The sequence below is a fragment of the Mauremys reevesii genome, linkage group 2 (assembly GCF_016161935.1).
Source record: "Mauremys reevesii isolate NIE-2019 linkage group 2, ASM1616193v1, whole genome shotgun sequence".
Lineage (NCBI taxonomy): Eukaryota > Metazoa > Chordata > Testudines > Geoemydidae > Mauremys > Mauremys reevesii.
In genome coordinates this window covers 100,171,221-100,190,396 of record NC_052624.1, presented here as the reverse complement: position 1 = coordinate 100,190,396, position 19,176 = coordinate 100,171,221, and the positions used below count along the sequence as shown (strand labels likewise).

The following is a 19,176-nucleotide window of genomic DNA, read 5'->3' as shown; positions in this document are numbered from 1 at the left end:
TGTCCAAATAAATTTGTTAGTCTCTAAGGTGCCACAAGGGCTCCTCATTCTTTTTGCTGATACAGACTAACACGGCTAACACTCTGAAACCTGGCACCCCAGGTATGTTATACATAAGTAACACTCAATTCTTTAATTGAAGTAAAATAAAATATATTCAGTTAACATTGGGGATTGGGATCCCCCATTTAGTCACAAACAGGTACAGAATGGACAGCTACAGTGCAATTTTCTCCATCTTACCCTGTCAATGTGCTTTATCCCTGACTTGCAGGGAACACCTCAAGTGGTGTAGAAGGCTATGTGAAATAAGCCAGGGAGTCCCCATAAACCACAATCACATTTGATCTAAATATTCATGAAGTTCACTTAAGGCTTGAACCTCATGAAAAACTATTTTCACAACAAGCTGGTCTATTGGTTTTAATATGCAAAATTGTTCATACTTTTATATGAATGCAAATATTATGCATATAGAAGAGCTCATTTAGGGACTGATCCTGCACCACTGAAGTCCATGGGATTTTGGCACTTCAGGCCCTGATCCTGCTCCCATTGATGGAGGTCTTGGATACAAAGAAACTCTGTTTATAATGGAATGAAAATCTTACGGCCAAAAACTTGTCAAAAGTGGCCTCTATTTGGTCACCTCTGTTTTTGCGAGTCCAGCTTCAAACATGTTGGGCCTGATTTTGCTGACAACTCACTTCAGTGGAAGTTAAGATCAGAGCCATTGCATCTCAACTTGGGCTCTCAAAAGCTGAGGCACACAGGAGTCAGAGGCCATGTTTGAAAAAGCTGACCTCAGTTCTATTGCTTTGCACATCTGGTTGCAGTAAATCTCTATTTACGGGGCCCATGCAAACCCTTTCATTTAGTTGCACTTCTGCACAGCTCCACAAGCCTGGACAACGGACTGTGTCCTGCGTTCATACAGGCCAGCACAGAAGGGAGCACTGAGGGCAGGCTGAATTAAATCCTGTAACTAGAACACATCCCCTGCCTGAGATACAACTGCTATTGCAGCTCATGCATAGGAGCAGCTCCTGCAAAAGGGCTGTGCTGCCCCCAGGATGCCCACATAAGATTCAATTACTCTGGTATTATGCAGGCTTCAGAATTTCAATGGTTGTGAAAATACTGTGCGAAAAACCGACAACTTCATCATAAGTAACACACATCTCTGTTAAATTCACAGACCGATTAATTTGCTCAACTTGGAGCAGATTTCTGCCTAATATTCTCACCAAAGCATAATACTCATGGGACTTTGTATAAATGACAAATTACTTTGTAAGGGGGAAAATGTACAAATGCTATACCAGCCTCTAGCAGAATTTTTTAACACTGCCTGTTGATTAGCTGAGGGGAGATCAATAAGAGGACAAAAAGCTTATCATCAAGCCCTGGGTAAGAGAATACCATAAACAGACGTGGTCGTGCAAGTTAGATCCTTTGTTTAATTCTGGTGGAACAGCAGGTGCCACTTGTAGCTGTAACCCAGCATCAATTAATATTTGCCTCCATGTCATGGGGATTAGGATTGCCTGGGCTCCATTTGGGAGTAAAAGGTTCCCGACTTCTGGTACGAGAAGCAGTCTGTAACCCCATTCAAAGCAGAGTATTTTAGTGTTTTTCTTTTATCCTTTTGGATGTTTTCAATGAAGCCTCCCTGAATTTCATCAGCACTCTCTCTCATGGAAATTCTAAATCACGCACTTAAAAATAGACACATCAGATTATCTGGGTAAATCATAAAGCTCGGCTTATCTCTTTCTTCCCCTTCAAAATATAAAATTTATTTTGTCCACCAGCATCAAACCAAGAGTAATCCTGTAGTCCCAGCAACCTCACTTCTTTGACTATCTATTATATCCATATGTGTGTGTGTGAGATTCTAGGTGAGGGTGTATGAATTCATGCCTTGGTGCATGTGATTGTGTTTGTGTTACTGTGTCTGGGGGTGTATGTCTAAGTGTCACGACGCAGCCTGATATGATCAAGGAGAACAACATCAAAAATCAAAAGCAGTAAAGTAGCAAATAATCTAAACAAGGAATAAAATATCACTAAATATTAATCTAAAATCTTTAAGACCCATTATTGTTCCTCTTAAGAGCAAACATAACTGACCCAGTACTAGAGAGAATAAAATCAGTCTTTCCCAGTGGTTCAGATACACAACATAATAGAACCTAAACGGACAATCCTGACTCCTAGCCCCACTGCTTCAAACATGCGCATCTCCCTACTCTCCTCCCCTATTCCCAGTACAGCCCATCAGGCCATGGGAGCTGGAGAAAGCCCTGCAGGGCTATAAATAGCCACTCCTGGGAGGGGGCACAGAGGATGGAGGAAGTGCAGCAGCACAGTTCCCAAAAATGCTGCAGAGGGAGGCATCACTGGCTTAATTCTTTGTGGGGGTGGGGGGGGGAAGACTGTTAGGAAGTTCAATTACATACTAACTAATCTGCGTGGGGAGGAGGAAATGGCTGGAATTGGGAAATGAAGCTGGAAATGTTATGCACACTGGGAAAAGAAGGGGGTGGGATTTCCATTTCTGGCTTCCCACCCTCTTCCAAGGAGTTTCTCCAGCTCCCCTGAGCTCTGCTATTTGGGGTCCAGGGTTGGGGAGGGTCTCCTGGGGGTAGAGCCTGTGGAAAAAATAAGAATATCAGTTCATGGCGATCTCACCAAACAAGTCTAGCTACCTATTCCAAGTCTATAGTGAGTCAGATGGAATTTATTTATGTTCATTGACTGCACCTCCCGCATGAAGTGTTCCCATCGTCGAAGTACTGCTGCTGCTTTTTATTATTACTATTAGGCAAAGTCAGAAAGCTTTTCCTTGCCTGTTCACCCAGAAGCCAAATATCCCTCCCTTAACTCTGACCCACCTCATCCCTACATCCCCCCTCCAAACTTTGTGATGTTGGGAACCAGCAGGCAGACAGCGACATACCTTCGCTAAGCACACACGTCCCAACACAGGTTATTCAGCATCCACTGCTTCCCACTAGCTGCTACACAGACCTGATACCCCGATATACGATTAACACACCAGCCATAGGCACACTCCATGCGTCCAATATGCACCACACAGGCACCGTATGTCTAGCTCACACCCTCACTTCCCCACTACAACTACAGACACACTGCAACACAAACTCACACAGACACACGCTTCCCCAATGCATAAACCTACAAACACACACCCCACATGTCCCACAATGCACACACCGTCCCTGCATTCTATACACATCCTAGGTCCAATACACACACTCCAACACACACAAAACTAAACTCCCCAAACTCTGGACCCCCCCCCCCCCAAACACACACAGCAGCTGCAGTGCCCCCCCCCCCCTCCGCCCGGCTGCTCCCCTCCTTTCCCTGGGACTTACCGTCCTCCAGAGCCGCTGCCTCTTGGCACTGACCGAGGTGGCGGTGACGATGAGGTGGGAGACCGCCACCACCAGCCCGAAGACGATGGCTAGCAGGGTCCGCACGGGCAGCAGCGAGTAGGAGACGAAGGTGACCAGCATGAGCTGCCACATGCCCTGCTCGGGGGCGCTGGGGGGCTCCAGGCCGTAGGCGCCCAGCGAGAAGGGGCAGCAGAGGAAGGAGAAGGTGAAGCTGAAGAGCAGGGTGAGCTTGACGATCTGCTGTAGCTGGGTGACCTGCAGGTACTTGACGTTGGTGACGATGAAGAGGGAGAGGAAGATGATGCAGTGCACCGGGTGCGAGCCCTTGGAGATGGTCAGGCTGGGGCCGGAGAGCAGCTCCACCAGGGCCAGGCTGGCGGTCAGCACGATGAGCACGGCCAGCGCCTTGAGGGTGGAGGTCTGCTCCAGCTTCAGGTTGTAGCTCTGGAAGAGGGACTCCAGCTCCTTGCAGTCGAACTCGTCCTCGCAGGCGATGGCATCCAGCAGCAGCGGCGGAGGGGGTCCCCCCAGCCCGGCGCCCGCGCCCGCCGCGGCCGGGGGGGAGCAGCAGCAGCGGCAGCACTTCTTCCTCTTGGTCTTGACTTTCTGAAACGGTATTTCCTCCATGTCAGTGCCATTCATAAACCCCGGGGAAGGAATGCTCCTCCTGGCGTCCCCTGCTGCTGCTGCTGCTCCTCTGCCTCTCTGCTCATAGAGAGAGCGAGAGGGGGGCTGCGAGCTGGAGCAGCAGCAGCCGCCAACTAGGAGCCGGCAACCCCCAGCTGCAAAGCCTCCTAGGAGCCGGCAACCAGAGCCAATCTACTAGCAACCAGAAGCGGCCCTAGGGAGGGATTCAGCCACCCCCAGATGCAACCTAGTATCCAGAGATCGCTGGGATGGCTGCAGGACAGAGTCAAAATCTCAGTTGTGTTATTATTCCAGCCTCCCCCCCCCCACTCCCTCTCTGGAGCTCCAGGGATGATAATCTCCTAGTGACACCAAAACACTATCCAAAGGCTTGAAATCAAGCAAGGAAAGGGGGGGAGGGAGTAATCAACAGGCAGAACTGGCTTCCGAGAGCCTAGTTAGAGGAGCGGGAGGGGGGGTAGTTTCCTAGGGAGGAGGCGACGTTAAAAACAACAAGGGGGCCTGGACTAAGCAGAGGAAAAGAGAGAGGTGGGGGGAGGAGAGAGAGGGAAGGGGAGACAGACAGGGAAAGAGGGTGATCCCCTTCCTACGTCCAAGAGCATTTCACTGGGACTCGGGAATAATATGCGCCTGCGCGCTGATTGCTTGGGAAGCCAGACACGTCTCCCCAATCGGAGCAGATTGACAAGAAGAAAACACTGATTTGACAACAGGACCACGTTTGAGTCTGCTTTGCAGCCCCCCTCCGCAGCCCCCGCCTGCTGCCTCCCTCCCGCCATCGGAATACACACATCCAGCCATCGCTTGCCCAGAGTCAGCCGTGCTTTGCTTCACTTTGTGCTTTGATCAGGCTCCGCATTTGTTTTACGTCCCTGCAAACGCATTAGTGTGTGGACCCGCCAGCGGCAGAGGAGGAGAAGCCTAGCCTTCTTGGTACGAGTATAGTAATAATACGAGCCACGAGAAAGATAAAAACTTTACACCCACAGCCTAGTTAGTTTGCAGACATTCTGTCTGATGTGGGAGAAACATAACCCATTACAGTAGAATGCGAAATAGCATAATTTGATTTTAATGGGATGTGTAAAAGAAAGATTGCAAATTTTTGAGTAAAATGTAGCGCTCGCTTAATGCTTGTCTCTGCCACCGCTAGTCAGTTATACGTTAAATCAGTCCTTAAATCATGAAGAGTTTTACTTCCTTGTGCACCGTTACATATTCTGCTCCAAATTCTGTCCCTGTTTACATTTATGCAACCCTATTGCCTTCACAAGCTGTCATTTAGTGCAGAAGTTAGTCTCAGATCTGTATTTAAATTGAAAAAAGTGATATTATGCAAGTGCATGTTTCCGAAAGAATTTATATACCTGGGGTGTATAGAAGGATTGCATTTTTAATCAGGAGCTGTCAATCTCACCCCCCACACAATTTCCGTAGATAATCAAAATTTATAGATACGCAAAGTAAGAAATGGTTTGGAATTAAGCTTGTTACAAATAAATTAGCAGATGAATTGTAAAAACAGGTATACTTTGTTCATTTAAGGATATTGACTTTGTAGATTTTGACATGTGATGTTGACAATTTGGGTTTTAACTGTTTATAAAATTAACTTTTTGAATGGCAACATCTCCTGTCATTAAATAATTGTCTGACTCTCTGCTCTTAATTTCCCACATCTGTGAAAATTTAAAAACAGCCATCTAAAAATGCTTACAAATAAATAGACATAAAAAAATCTACCAAGCATATATATATAAAATGTTGTGTGTGTACTTCTTCAAAATTTGTGCAGATATTAAAATAAATGAAAGGCAACAAAGAACATAGAAAATTATCTAAAGATCTCAAACAACATTTCTGTCAGCACTTCTGACTTTTTCAGGGAATAAATCAAGTCAGTAGCTAGGGGCAAATATTCTTATTATAGGAGTTATTTTCTATTCGACATAGGAGTATATTATGCTTCAGCAAGATTTTTTTTAAACTTTCAGTGCTAACACTACACTACTGCACAGTAATACTGCCATGTTATCTCCAATTTTAAACTTCTGTAACCCTTGTACTCAAGTTTGAGGCTATCGGCCTGATTCAAAGCTCATGAAGTCCTGGGGAAGTACTCCCATCTACTTCAATGGGCTTTGGATCAGACTTTAAAATACTTTCCTAATTATTTTCATATAAAGAGCCAGAACAACATTATAAACTGTACATGTGGATGATACTGTTTGTCTGAAAAAGACCATAGGATTGCTTTAATGATCTTGTGGGTACATTTAAGTCTTGATGGCCTAATCTCTCTCTCACTGATGTCAATTAAATCTTGATCATCAACTTCAGTGCATGACCCCTAAGTCTGATGGTTTGCATTACTTCCTTGGTGTTTACATTGCTTTTCAGGATGCTATATATAATTTCTGAAAGGTAAAAATTGCTTTTAAAAATCTCTGATAAATGTTCTAATGTAGTGTCAAACATAACAGAAAAGAGCAAATCATGAACAAAGTTGTCCGTTATAGTCCTGTAATCAATGTTAATTTTAAAAATGCCAAGAGTCCAAGTAGCTTTGATAGGCTGACTATTTTGTTTAAAAACCTTAGATTTTACCCAAAGTCCTTGATGATCTGAGTTTTAAAGCATGAAAAATAAAATTTATGATATCATGACCACTCATTGTGTGGTCTACATTTGAGAAAATACCTACAGTGCTCAAACATTAAACAGATATAACACTGTTTATAAGTACTTTGCAACTTGCTTTTCCTGGGAAAAAAAACAAAACAGATTAATTTGGATAACTTCTCTTAGCTGCAAAGTGCATCTTTGAAAGATGGAACTATAAAGGTGGTACTGCAAGTCCCGAGGTAATAAAAGATATGCCTAATTTCTATTAACAAGAGTAGTGGTATAAATCAAACGTGCTTTAAATGAGTTTGTAAAAGAACCTGAAAAGCTGTTTTATTTCTTTTACTGTTATAGTTATATATGGTACCAAAGAATTAAATCTCTCTTCTACAGAAAGATAATGGGTACTCCTCATGCTGCCCAATAATAGGGAGAGAGAAATTCTTTGGCCAAGAACATCTAACTAAGCTCCTTTGCCTTAAATATCTCATTACCCCTTTGTTATGTATATGCAGAGCAGACAGGAACTTGATTGTTAAAAAAAATAAATCTTGGTGTCTAGACTCAGTATAGACATAGAAAATATACTCTACCACAATAGGGTTGCATTTACTTCTTTTCCCTAAGTCTACAGAACTGAGTATCCCTGCACATCAGGGAGTTGAATTTTTTCAACTCTTGCTTCTCATCTAAGCTTTCCAGGACAGCATGATGCCCCTGTGACCTACTGAACTTCTATGTTAATACTAATGACTCATTTCAGCAAGCAGGCAAATACTGGCTGATTACTTTTCAGCCAACATGATTTATGGCAGGTCAGCTGGATCCGCCTTACTTTTGACAAATCATTCACCACCACCAGTACCATATCCATGCTGATGTATCTGTTCTTCGTTTAAAAAATATACACACCTAAGGGCTGTTTAATAAGATAACACTAAGATTATTCAGTGCTATTTACATGAAGAATCCACTAATTGATTACCTGGTTTCACTGGTCTTTTCTATCATTGTTCCTCTTCAGGTGCCTTCAGAAAAAGGACGCAGGACAACAACAACATGAGTCTGACACCCAGGTCCCATTAATGGGCAGCCAGCTCCCCAAGGCACCTTTAAAAAAACATCAGCCTTAGTGTTAAGACTAAAATGTTTCTTTGTGTCCTAGACTTATTGTCCACTCTATCCTGAAATTCACATTTAGGATTTTAGCAAACTACTGCATCACAGAAGGCAATAATATTTGGTGGTTGTATATGGGTCTGATCCAGTTTCATCAAAAGCAATGAGAATTTCATCATTAATTTCAGCTGAATAAGGCTTGAGGTGCTCTGCACATTAAGCAACAACCCACTCTCCTCAGGGAAGATCCTATCTCCATCTCTTTGCTTTCACATTACCCTTTTTCCATGGCAAGTGGATGGCATTGACTGATCTTATTGGTTGCATTTGCCTAATCTGAATTATTTTAATTGCCGTTTAAGGAAAAACCTGGCCATAATATTTTGAAAGTTCAAAAGCTAAGGAACTTACGAAAAAAATGAAATGTATGAAAAAAATAGAGATTGTAATTACAGTTGCACTTCTGAACCTATTGCTGGTATCATACTGTATTCATCCAGCTACATATAACTACTAAAAGAGCAATGTACTCACAAGAACTACTGAAACCCTTACATGGCATACATATTCCTTGGGCTACTGCTGAAAAGATTAGTTCCAAGTCCTCAGGGGTGTAAAGAACTGTCTCATTTTGTAAAATTTCTAATTTACTGTATCAATTTCATTTTGCAAGTTTTCCTTCTCCTGTGTATGTTTTCCTTCTCTGAAGCCTTCTCTCTTGATACTATTCATTACTTTCCATCATAGTGAATTAATTCTGCTGAAAAGCCACCTGAAGACCTCAGATTCCATTCTGGACTCCTGATTCAGGCAAGATTCCTTACTGACTTCACTGGGGGCGATTTTTATCTCAGTAAGGATTACAAGAGCAGGCCCCTAATGGGCACATATTTTCATCTGGAAAATTTCTTGTCTTATTGGAATGAAAAGTACATTCTCAGTAAGATCATCATCATGAACAACTTATGTTTCAATTCCTGCTGGAGAAAAAAAATGTGTCCCTCTTTTATGGCAACACCATGGTGCTTCCTGTTTATAATGATAAAGCTAATAATAATGTCACCTGGTTTCAAATCCACTGCAGCACATAATAAACTTTTTTTTTTTGGTAAGTCATTGTGGGCCTAAGCCAAAAGCCCCTTCAAGTCAATAAATAAAGAGTCCCACTGATTCAATAAGCTTTGCGTCAGGCACTAAGTTACTGACTTCCAGTGGCCAGTTATAGGTTTGTATAGCACTTAGTACAAAGGGGTCCTGGTCCATTATTAGAGCTCCTGGACACTACATTAATACAAATGAAATAAGAAGATAGTGATTAATGCAGATTTACAAATTTTCACACTGAATTTTGTTACCCTTTTGGGGCTCCAGCTCAGACATATTAAACATTAATTAAAAAAACACTTTAGTGTGCATGGAGGACAAGAACAGGGACCTGCTCAGCTTCATTTAAATAGATAAAGTCATTGGATTTCCCTACTAGTTACTACTGACATTCTATCACCCATGAGGTAAAAAAGGTCTCTTCCTTTGCACCTATAACTACAAACATAAATGGAGCATCCACATAAGAGGGCAAGACTTTAAAAAAAATCTTAATGATACTTATCAAATAGAAGATGGTAAATGTTTTCTAGAACTTCAACCCCACCTGCTCTGCAAGTGCTGGACATCATACCCAGATAGAGGATGTATCCGGTATTTACTGATACTACTTTTGATCTTTGCCAAAGGCCAAGATTCTATCTATCTTACATCTAACCTATATAATGAGATTCTTCATATAATTCCTGGAACTAGTAACAACTAATTAGGTCAAATTAGCTGCACATATGTTACTGGCTCTATTTTGAGTTTAACCCCTCAAGATGGAGCTACCCTCTTCTTTGAGGTTCAAATGCTGCTCTGCTCAGATGATAGTAAAAAACATATTGTGTTTCCTATTCCCTTAGTCATAAAATTACCCTTTTTAAAAAACAGATTTCCATTGGTTTTCAATGCTAGGTTCATTCTCTTGTCTTTTACTGTCCCACCCTTCACCCTAAACAAGTTGTATAAATCCACTTAATGCTATTTAGCTTATGTCTCCATTGTTACTATAAATAAGTGAGCAAGAGCTGCAGCTTAATGAGCCAATTCTTTTCTTGTCTCATTCTTCCTTCCTTCCTTATGTCTGGATAAGTGTGAAAATTAAGTAATAAATGTTATTATGCTCACAAAGCACAAACGTCTTTTGAGGTAATACAAAGAAGAGTAGCTGTAAAAACAACCCATAATATTGTAACATTTCTTTTGACTGTTCATGACGTAGGATTCAGTGATTTTCTTTTAAACTCAGAAAAGGGAAATCTCTTTATTTTTTCTTACCAGAGAAGCTGACGCCACAAGAGAAGAGACTTGTTTACTGATGTAAAGAATACACTGCTAGAATCTCATCTAATAGATTTCTTTAATGTAAAGAACGCACTACACACTGACAGTTCTCTTAAAATAATTTGTGTTCTCATCTTTTTGTTGGACTATCATGACCAAGATTGTCAAACACTGATGACACTGGATAATCAGGCCATTTCTTTAAATGCCTACATATGAGCTTACAAGTCTACTTGTAGACACCCATTTTTTAAAATCTCTGCCAAGGCTCTGAAAGTGGGAAAGTGAAGATTTTAAATTCTCCAACCATTGATGCTACTAACCATTTCTCACTTCTCAGAACAGTAACATAAACCACACCGGTTTATATATAGCACTTCGTGCCTATGAAATGTATTCATTTCTGGAAAAGCTATTGCCATAGCACTTTAACAGTTAATTCCAGAAAACCTTTCCTCTCCCCAGTCCTGAGGGTAGCATGTTACAACACAGAGAGATATTATTCTATATAAAATAAGCTTACAAATGCTTTTAACTCTGGACTGAATACCGACAAGCCCTAATGCATCTATTGTAGAGTAGGTCTTATCCCTTAGCCTGAAGTGTACCTCACTTGTGACAACAAGGTTAAGTCCTGTTTTTCCTCTTCTAATCCTGATTAGGAGGACAGCCCTAGTAGCCCAATTTAATGGGACAAAGGTCACACAAGATTATTTCAAAGACATCAGGTGGCACCAAAGGGGGATTGCTTTTTCCTAAAGGATTTTGGCTCATTTAGGTAGCAAATAGAAAGCACACAAGATCAAGAAAGACGACAGAGGAAAGAACATAAGAATAGCCATACAGAGTCAGAGACCAGTGACCCATCTAACTAAGTGTCCTATCTCTGACAGCAGCTAGTGCCAGATGCTTCAGAGGAAATGGAGAATGGGGCAATTTCAGACATCCTGTTGTCCAATCCCAGCTTCTGGCAGCTGAACGTTTGTGGGCACCCGGAGCATGCAAGTGTGTCCCTGATCTTCTTGGCTAAGGAAAGGAAGGAAAATAATATTGAAAAAAAATGAAAGTTAAAACATTTCAATAGTGATCTCTGCTAGTGGCTTAGGAGATTTTGTGATTATGTTTTGGAGTTTTATACCATGTACATTAGATCTTGTCCTTTTTTAGCTCTTGATCCAACTCTCATTGAAATCAAAAGGACTCTTCCATTTGACTTCTGATCTTATGTACTGCTCTAACTGCCTAAGAAGGTGCTCTAATATGCGATAACTGTAAGTTTGGAAATCTGCTACAAGAAGAATTAGATGGCTCAGAGTACAGGGAACTACTCAAATCTGGTTCAAATCCAACCATGGTCAGGAGCATATCAGGGCCGCCCAGAGAATTCCGGGGGCCCGGGGTCTTCGGCGGCGGGGGGCCCGCCGCCGAAGTGCCCCGAAGACCCGCGGCGGGAGCCCCCCGCCGCTGAATTACCGCCGAAGCGGGACCCGCCGCCGACGTGCTCCCCGGTCTGCCGCGGTAAGTCTGCGGGGCTCCGGGGCACTTCGGCGGCGGACTTACCGCCGACGACCGGGCTGCACATCGGCGGCGGGTCCCGCCGCGGTAATTCGGCGGCGGGGTGTCCTTCCGCCCGGAGCAGAAGGACCCCCGCCGGCGAAGACCGGGAGCGCCCTCTGCGCCTCTTGCCCGCCCCCTCTGGGCGGCCCTGACCCTATCCACCCCCAGAACACCCACAATCCAACCCCCATTCCCTGCCCTCCCAACCTCTGCCCTGACTGTCCCCAGGGCTCCTTGCCCTTTAGCCAACCCCCCCGCCCCCAGCCTCTTACCCCCGGCTCCCTCCTCACGCGCAGCCTCAGCGCCTCGGCTGAACAGCCGCAGCGTGTCTCCGGCGGGGCCTGAGCTCCGTCCCGCTCCGAGCCGCGTGGTGAGGGGGCGGGGCTGGGAGCTCCGGGCCCAGCGGAGGGAGCAGAGCTCAGGCCGGAGCTCCCGGCCCCGCCCCCTCCCCACGCGGCGCGGAGCGGGGCTCAGGGGCCCCGGCTGAGACACGCCGCTTGATGCGCTGAGGCTCCGGGAGAGGGGCGGAGGCGGGAGCCCCCGCTGTTCTCTTGGGGGCCCCTGCGGAGCCCGGGGCCCGGGGCAAATTGCCCCCTTTGCCCCCCCCTCTGGGCGGCCCTGGAGCATATAGAAGCTGTTGCCATCTCATGGCTTTTTGGCACCCTAAGTGAAATGAGTTTGGTGGATTAGTTCACCAGACAGGTGTCCATATTTCAAAACCCTTCACGCAGGGTCGGCTCTAGGCACCAGCTAAGGAAGCAGGTGCTTGGTGCGGCCAATACAAAGGGGCGGCACTTCGTCCGCTATTGGGTGGCACGTCCGGATCTTCGGCAGGAATTCAGCGGCAGGTCCCTCAGTCCCGCTCTTCCTCTTTGAGCTGCCGCCAAACTGCCACTGAGGAAGTGTAAAGAGAGCGAAGGACCTGCCGCCGAAGACTGGAGCGGCGCGATTGAGCGGCCGCTGAAGTGCCACCGATCGCCCCTCCCCCGCTGCTTGGGGCGGCAGAAAACCTGGAGCCAGCCCTGCCATCACCCTGTGCCAGTGCTAGCCCATTGGGGGATCTAAGCAGGAATATTTTGGGCCCTGCCCCACACAGCACATACTAATAATTAATAGGGGGCCCTACCACAGGTTCTTCCTTCCCCTCTGTTGTTACTCTGAGCAGAGGTAGCCAGGGGCATAATTGTACGGCATATACAAAAGGGAGCACTATGTTCTTACCTTGATAACTGAAGTTTTCACAATGGCTGAACCTTTTGGACACCTCCTTCCCTCCCCACACACACAATGTTCCCTAGAGCATATAGTTTCTAGACATCTGCTGTTGCTGGATGGGGTGGTTGTGGCATGGAGGAAACATTTTAGTCGGAGCCCTGTTTCATACAGACCCTTGAGTCTCTGTTCTGCATTACAGGATATAAGTTCATGCTTTAAAGAGTTCTAAAACATTTATTGCCTACATATAAAATGGTTTAAAGTGCTAGGAATATGTTGGTACAGAAAGTAACTTGCAGTCTGTTTTGCTCTGTTGGGTCAGGCCTTGAACACTATGTACTGTAAAGGAGCAGAAAAAGCTTAAACTACACGGCTCATTGTTGTTAGGCTATTAAATCAAGTTGCCCAGCCACATCAAACTGTGTTTGAGATATTTTAGTTTGAACCCTGTTCCATGTAGACCCCGGAGTCTCTCTCAGATCTGTATTACAGGTGTTTGTGCTATCTAAGATAAAGAATTGGGTGCCTTCAAAGAGCAGAATCTGAATTTGAAGTGCATTACATAATCAGCATGGAGAATTAACCAACTCCTAGAGGAAGTTTCTTCAAGTCAGGCTTGAGGCACACTCCTAGGGAAGCATGAAGGAATGTGTAGTGTCACTGCATATTTGAGCTGGTTGGGAAGACGTGTTGTCTTCCCAATTCTCTGACCACCTCTACTGCCATGCTGTACCTGCGCTGTGGGGTGAGGACTTCATTCTCCTTCAGCTGGCTCTTCCCACCCTGAAGGATATGAGTAACTCCCACGGACTTTAAGAGAAATTATTTGTATAGGACCTGATTCAAAACTCTCTGAAGTCAATAGAAGTTTTTCCACTGACTCACTGGGCTTCAGATCAGGCCCCGAGTGTATATATTTCTGTGTATTCACATGAGAGAAGAAATTAATTCTCTCACCCTCAAGCCAACATTTTTCACAAGTACTGAAGTATTTTCTCTCTGGGTACCAAATTTCAAAATGTATTTTTCCCAAAGTTTTCATTTCTAATGCTCTAATTTAATAGCCTTTGTATTATATTGTAGTTTCTCCCTGCCCCCTATTAACTACTTCATGATTTCCATGGCTTTTTAATTGGCAGTATCATTTTTTTCCTCATGCTTGCATGTATACTAGTTTATACGATTAAACTACACAATAAAACCAAAGGGAAGGAAATGCTGACTGCATGAGACACTACTCAGCTAGCAGATCTGCACTGAAGGCCATTTGTCTTGGTTCATTAACATTCTTCTGTGTGTCCTTTTTTGTATTCTTGTGACTGTGGCAAAATTCTTTATAGACCCTTAATATGCAACAATTCCTTTCACCTAGTCTGCTAGTTGAGCTATTCAGATTAAATGAAACATAACTCTGAAATATCATTTTTCTTTTAAATGGATCAGTCTGGCTTTTAAATAGATTCTCCGAGGGTTGATAGATTTACCAAGGGGTATTTTTGTTAATGTCAGAAGTATTATACATACATTTATGGTAATGAGTACAAGCTATTATGCTAGTCATAATACCCAGCAATTCATCTGAAATTATTTTCATAAAGAAGATTTGAGACACACACCTTCAGTTTAGACTGGGTGAGAACACTTACCACTTCTCCCTACCAGGTGCACCCCAGACTCAAATGACATTCCTAGCTATATGCGACAAAATAATGACTATGGGATTCTATAGGTTCAGGCTGGGGATGATGCAGTATTTGTAGACTCAGATGGGCATCACTGGGATAGCATTTGATTGCCTCACCATTGTAGAGTCCTGTGTACGGGGTGGTGCATTATCCCATGGAAGCACCAGGGCAGATAGTGCCCCAAGAAACAACACTCCAACTTGGGGTTCCTTGGGGTGCGAGAGGGAGTTAGAGGATCCTTAACTTTGGAACTTGCTCCCCCCCCCCCCGAGTTCACCAGAGTATTCAGATTTGTTAACCTTCAAGTACATTGCAAAGCCCATTAACTTCCTGAAGCTACTGCATATAGGGTGAGCATAGGTGTGGAAGCTATTCACCCAACAGCCTTGCATGGACACCTCTACATATTTTTAAATGTAAATACATACATATATATGAAGCAAGCCATTCTTCCCATACTACTGTTCCAGTTGCTCTGAAATCATTGCCATCTCCTGTATGGATTGAGAATAATCCATTAGCAGCTGTTGCTCTATTCTTGCTCTAAATTAGTATTTGTGTGTTTCATCTGGAGATCTTTAAAGCAGATGGAGGCTTATGGACCCTTTCATGGCACACTTCAAACAGAGTACCAGCCATGATCTCTTGGAATTTGCCTGTTTGGCTGTTAAGTTTAAAGAGTCTGAGAAAAGAAGGAACTGTTTTAAAGTAGCGAGAGGGTGGAATTCCTCCACTTTTCTTTGCTGTTCCTTGTAGAAGTAATGAGGATAAGGAAACTCCTTTATGTTGTAGCTGCTTGGATATGGCTGATATGCCAATATCACCTTCGGTATTTGTGGTGTGCAAGAGAAGAATGAATGAGAATGTAATTTCCTGGTTAATAGTTTGGAGGTAATATCTGCAATAATGCCATGTTTTATCAGGTTTAGTAGTTAATTGTATTCTGATAGTACAGTGGAGCTCTGTTTAGAACTTCTAGGTACTAAGTGCTGTATAGATACCTAGCAAGATACTGTCCCTGTGCTGAAGAGCTTACAATCTAAACAAACAAGACAGATGAAGGCTGTAGGCGCTAATAGACATGAAAAATACAAAGAGAATCTTTCACTGAATGTCTGAGGCAGACAGATCTGGGGAGAAATGCTGTGTTAGTTGTGAGACAATTCTTTTAGAATCTATTGCATCCACAAGTAAGATTTGTTAACTGAGTCAGTTTTTTTTTTCTGATCAGAATAATTTCTCCAGTGCAGAGCTGCTGCTTACAGAACACTCACACAAAGGAATAGAGGCTGATTCCCAACTGTGCCATTAAGATTGTTTTCCTTTATGCACAAGTCCTACTCTAGTTTTATTTCTCTGTCTCCATGCAAAATGGCTCCCACTGCACATGCCGTAACAAAGTATCCATTATTTTTAATGTCAAACAATTAACAATGGCTATGGGCATATATTAATAAAATGACGGACTTTATATGAGGTTGTATTGTCCATTTCTGAGGGGAAGTCTGGGATTGGGAATTTGCTGGTGTTGCTCTGCAGTGTAATGCAAGGGTGGCTGGCTATAGCACTCTTGCAGTATAACTGGGATTAATTGACATGCTGAAGGCTATGTGGGGGCACACCAGGAGTGGTTGCTCTCACAGCAAAGCAGTATAAAAGACACCCCAGGATGGAGAACAGAGGGGGGACAGCTGTTCATCAGTCCAGATTGTACCCTGGGTAATGTCACACTGGCCTTTTAGTTATCAGAAGTACAGGACTGTGAAGTAGTTACATCATAGCTCAGAGTGGGATGGTTGAGTCAGGGACTAGTTCCATTCTTACCATACTTATCGGCTAAATCCTTATTATAAAAACCTAAACATATGGGAAGAATCTGTTTCAAAGCCTCCTGAAGTCAATGAAGTTTTTCGGCGTACTTCAGTGAGCTTTGGATCAGGCCCATAGTGATTATCAGGCTCTACGTTTCTCCTACAGAGTCTTTAAAAGAAGTTGTAAGATAGGCACTGGTTAGGAAGATGAGGAAGAGATCCAAAAGGAGTCAGGCATTAACAGGAAAACTTAAGAAAGTGTCTAATATCTTCTCAAATAGTACCTAATTAAAGCTATATTTAATAACCGCTCAGCTTAGTAACAGATTTTCTACTAATGTGGAAATGGAAGTACAATTGTTGCAAGAAGGGGGGAAAGTGCTGCTGAAAACAGAAGAGATCTATTTAAAAAACAAACAAAACCCCTAAACTTGAGAATTATCCTGAACAAAATAGCATGAAGTATTCCAGAGGATGCAGAAAAAAGTGTACCACTGACTTTTAGCTAGAGAACTAACTAACTGAATCTCCCACTAGGTTTTAACTTGGAAACAGAAAGAGCTACCCCCACCTACACACAAAAGACACTTTTAGTATGTGTCAGAGGACCTACACACAGAAGTAAGCTGTTAAGGTTTAAACATAATGGAGATGGCGCTGGAAAACATACAGGTTTATTATACTGTAAAAATTCAAGATGTGTCATATAAATACCAGAAGACATTAGTGGTGTAGTCCAGGAATGTTCTATGGGTTACAGAGTGCCTGTTCTTTTTAATCTACCTCTTAATTGCTGAAAAATGTGAGAAAACCCACCATGTCCCTGGTCCTGTGATGATTTATATATGTGAGTATCTTTATGCACATGGTTAGTCACACTGAGCTCAGCACATAAGTCTTGGCAGGAACTGGGCCTATTATATTAAATTCACATCCTGAGCCAAATTCATCTGAGCTACTTACCCACTTACACCAGGCTTAAAGTCAATATACCTCACTATAGGACTTTTCCATTTCTAAAGCCCATTATGAACTGAAACTTCCAACTGATATTCTGGCTCAGGGAAAAAATGAATATACCCGTAGGCACACAGTATGATTCAGGTTCCAAGTTCACCTGTACGGACTGAAACTGAGAAAAAGCCTTTCCATTTGAAACAAACAACCACAGTCTGATCACAGGGGTTAAACATATAATATAGTCAGTCTTTCCCCTTCTCTCTCCCCCACAACATATATATAGCCAATCAGCCAGAACTTTCTAGTGAAATAGGTGTTACCCACCAACATTTCACAAAACTGAATAAGTGTATTACTCCTTTAAAAACTGTCAAATCCCCAAATCCCAAGTGATAATAGGAAACACTGTAACTTCAAAGATATTGAATATAGAAAACCACCAGTAAATGTGTCAAGAATATCCAAAAATGTTTTGCTACGTTTGTTAAAAAAGTAAACAAATCAAATATGTGATAACTAGAGTCTTCAAATTAGTGCAGAAAAACCACTTTACTACATACAATGTAAGAAAACTGCATTAAAAAGGTGCATTTCCAGGGACAGCTATAATAAGCATAGCAGCAAAGTTAGCAATATGAATGTGATTCAACTCTCAGTGAAATCCATACAGTTTTCATTTAATTCAGTGGGAGCTGGAACAGGTCCTATTTGGGTAATTTTAATCTCCTTTATAGAATTTTGTGCTAGAAAATAAACTGTAAAGGAAGAAGATAAAAATCAACAACATGCTGTTTGTGTTATAGGTGGTAAAACAATGTTCGAGAGCCTAATGGGAATAGACACTGCCTGTAAATCTTGTCACATATAATGAAGAGCAAGAGTATAAAAAGAGATGTGAGCAATCGGTTAGAGTACACTTAGGTCATACATGCTTTAAAATACCTTAAATAATGGTTATCTAGATGCCAAAATAGAATTTTCTGTATCAGTCTGCAATAGCCAATATTAGAGATTGTTTAAAGAGACAACTGGTATCCTAGTCAATTAGAAAAAAAAAAAACAACCTTCTCCTAAACACTCCCTCTCCCCTGCCACCTTTTTTTGCCTTTGAAAGATATAAAAAACATGAATGTATTTTTTTCCTTGCAGCAACAGAAGAGAAACTAACACAAAATGGGGTGGGGGCAGTTGACCAACTAAAGTCCAGACATGCCTGAAGTAGCTTACACCATGAAGTTACTATTTAGTGTGACTAAGGGAGGTGGGGGGAGAGAATCTGGCCATTATTGGTAAATTGGAGGAATAGGTAAACTGAGTTCACACAAAATCCTGTGTGAATTGCACAAAACACAACCTTTTTTCTGTAAAAAGCGTCATTCATCTGACCAGGGGCGGCTCTAGACATTTCGCTGCCCCAAGCAGGGCGGCATGCTGCAGGGGGTGCTCTGCCGGTAAAGCCGCGGGACCAGCGGACCCTCCACGGGCACGCCTGCGGGAGGTCCACCGGAGCCGCCTGCCGCCCTCCCGGCGACCAGCACGGCATGCCGCCCCAAGCATGCGCTTGGCGTGCTGGGGCCTGGAGCCGCCCCTGCATCTGACGAAGTGGGTATTCACCCACGAAAGCTTATGCTCCAATATGTCTGTTAGTCTATTAGGTGCCACAGGACTCTGTCGCTTTTTACAGATCCAGACTAACACAGCTACCCCTCTGATACTTGACAACCTTTTTTCTGTTATACTTACTAGAGCCGATCAAAG

The 19,176-nt window shown here is 43.2% G+C and overlaps 1 protein-coding gene across 1 annotated transcript in view; it reads right to left on the bottom strand.

Annotated features, from left to right (window-relative positions):
• Window positions 1–19,176, bottom strand: part of ADCY1 (adenylate cyclase 1) — a 285,584-nt gene that overhangs the window by 225,808 nt on the left and 40,600 nt on the right. The window contains exon 4 of the mRNA XM_039525110.1: window positions 3,405–4,031. Coding sequence (XP_039381044.1) covers window positions 3,405–4,031 — 627 coding nt within the window. The remainder of the gene's footprint in view (window positions 1–3,404; window positions 4,032–19,176) is intronic.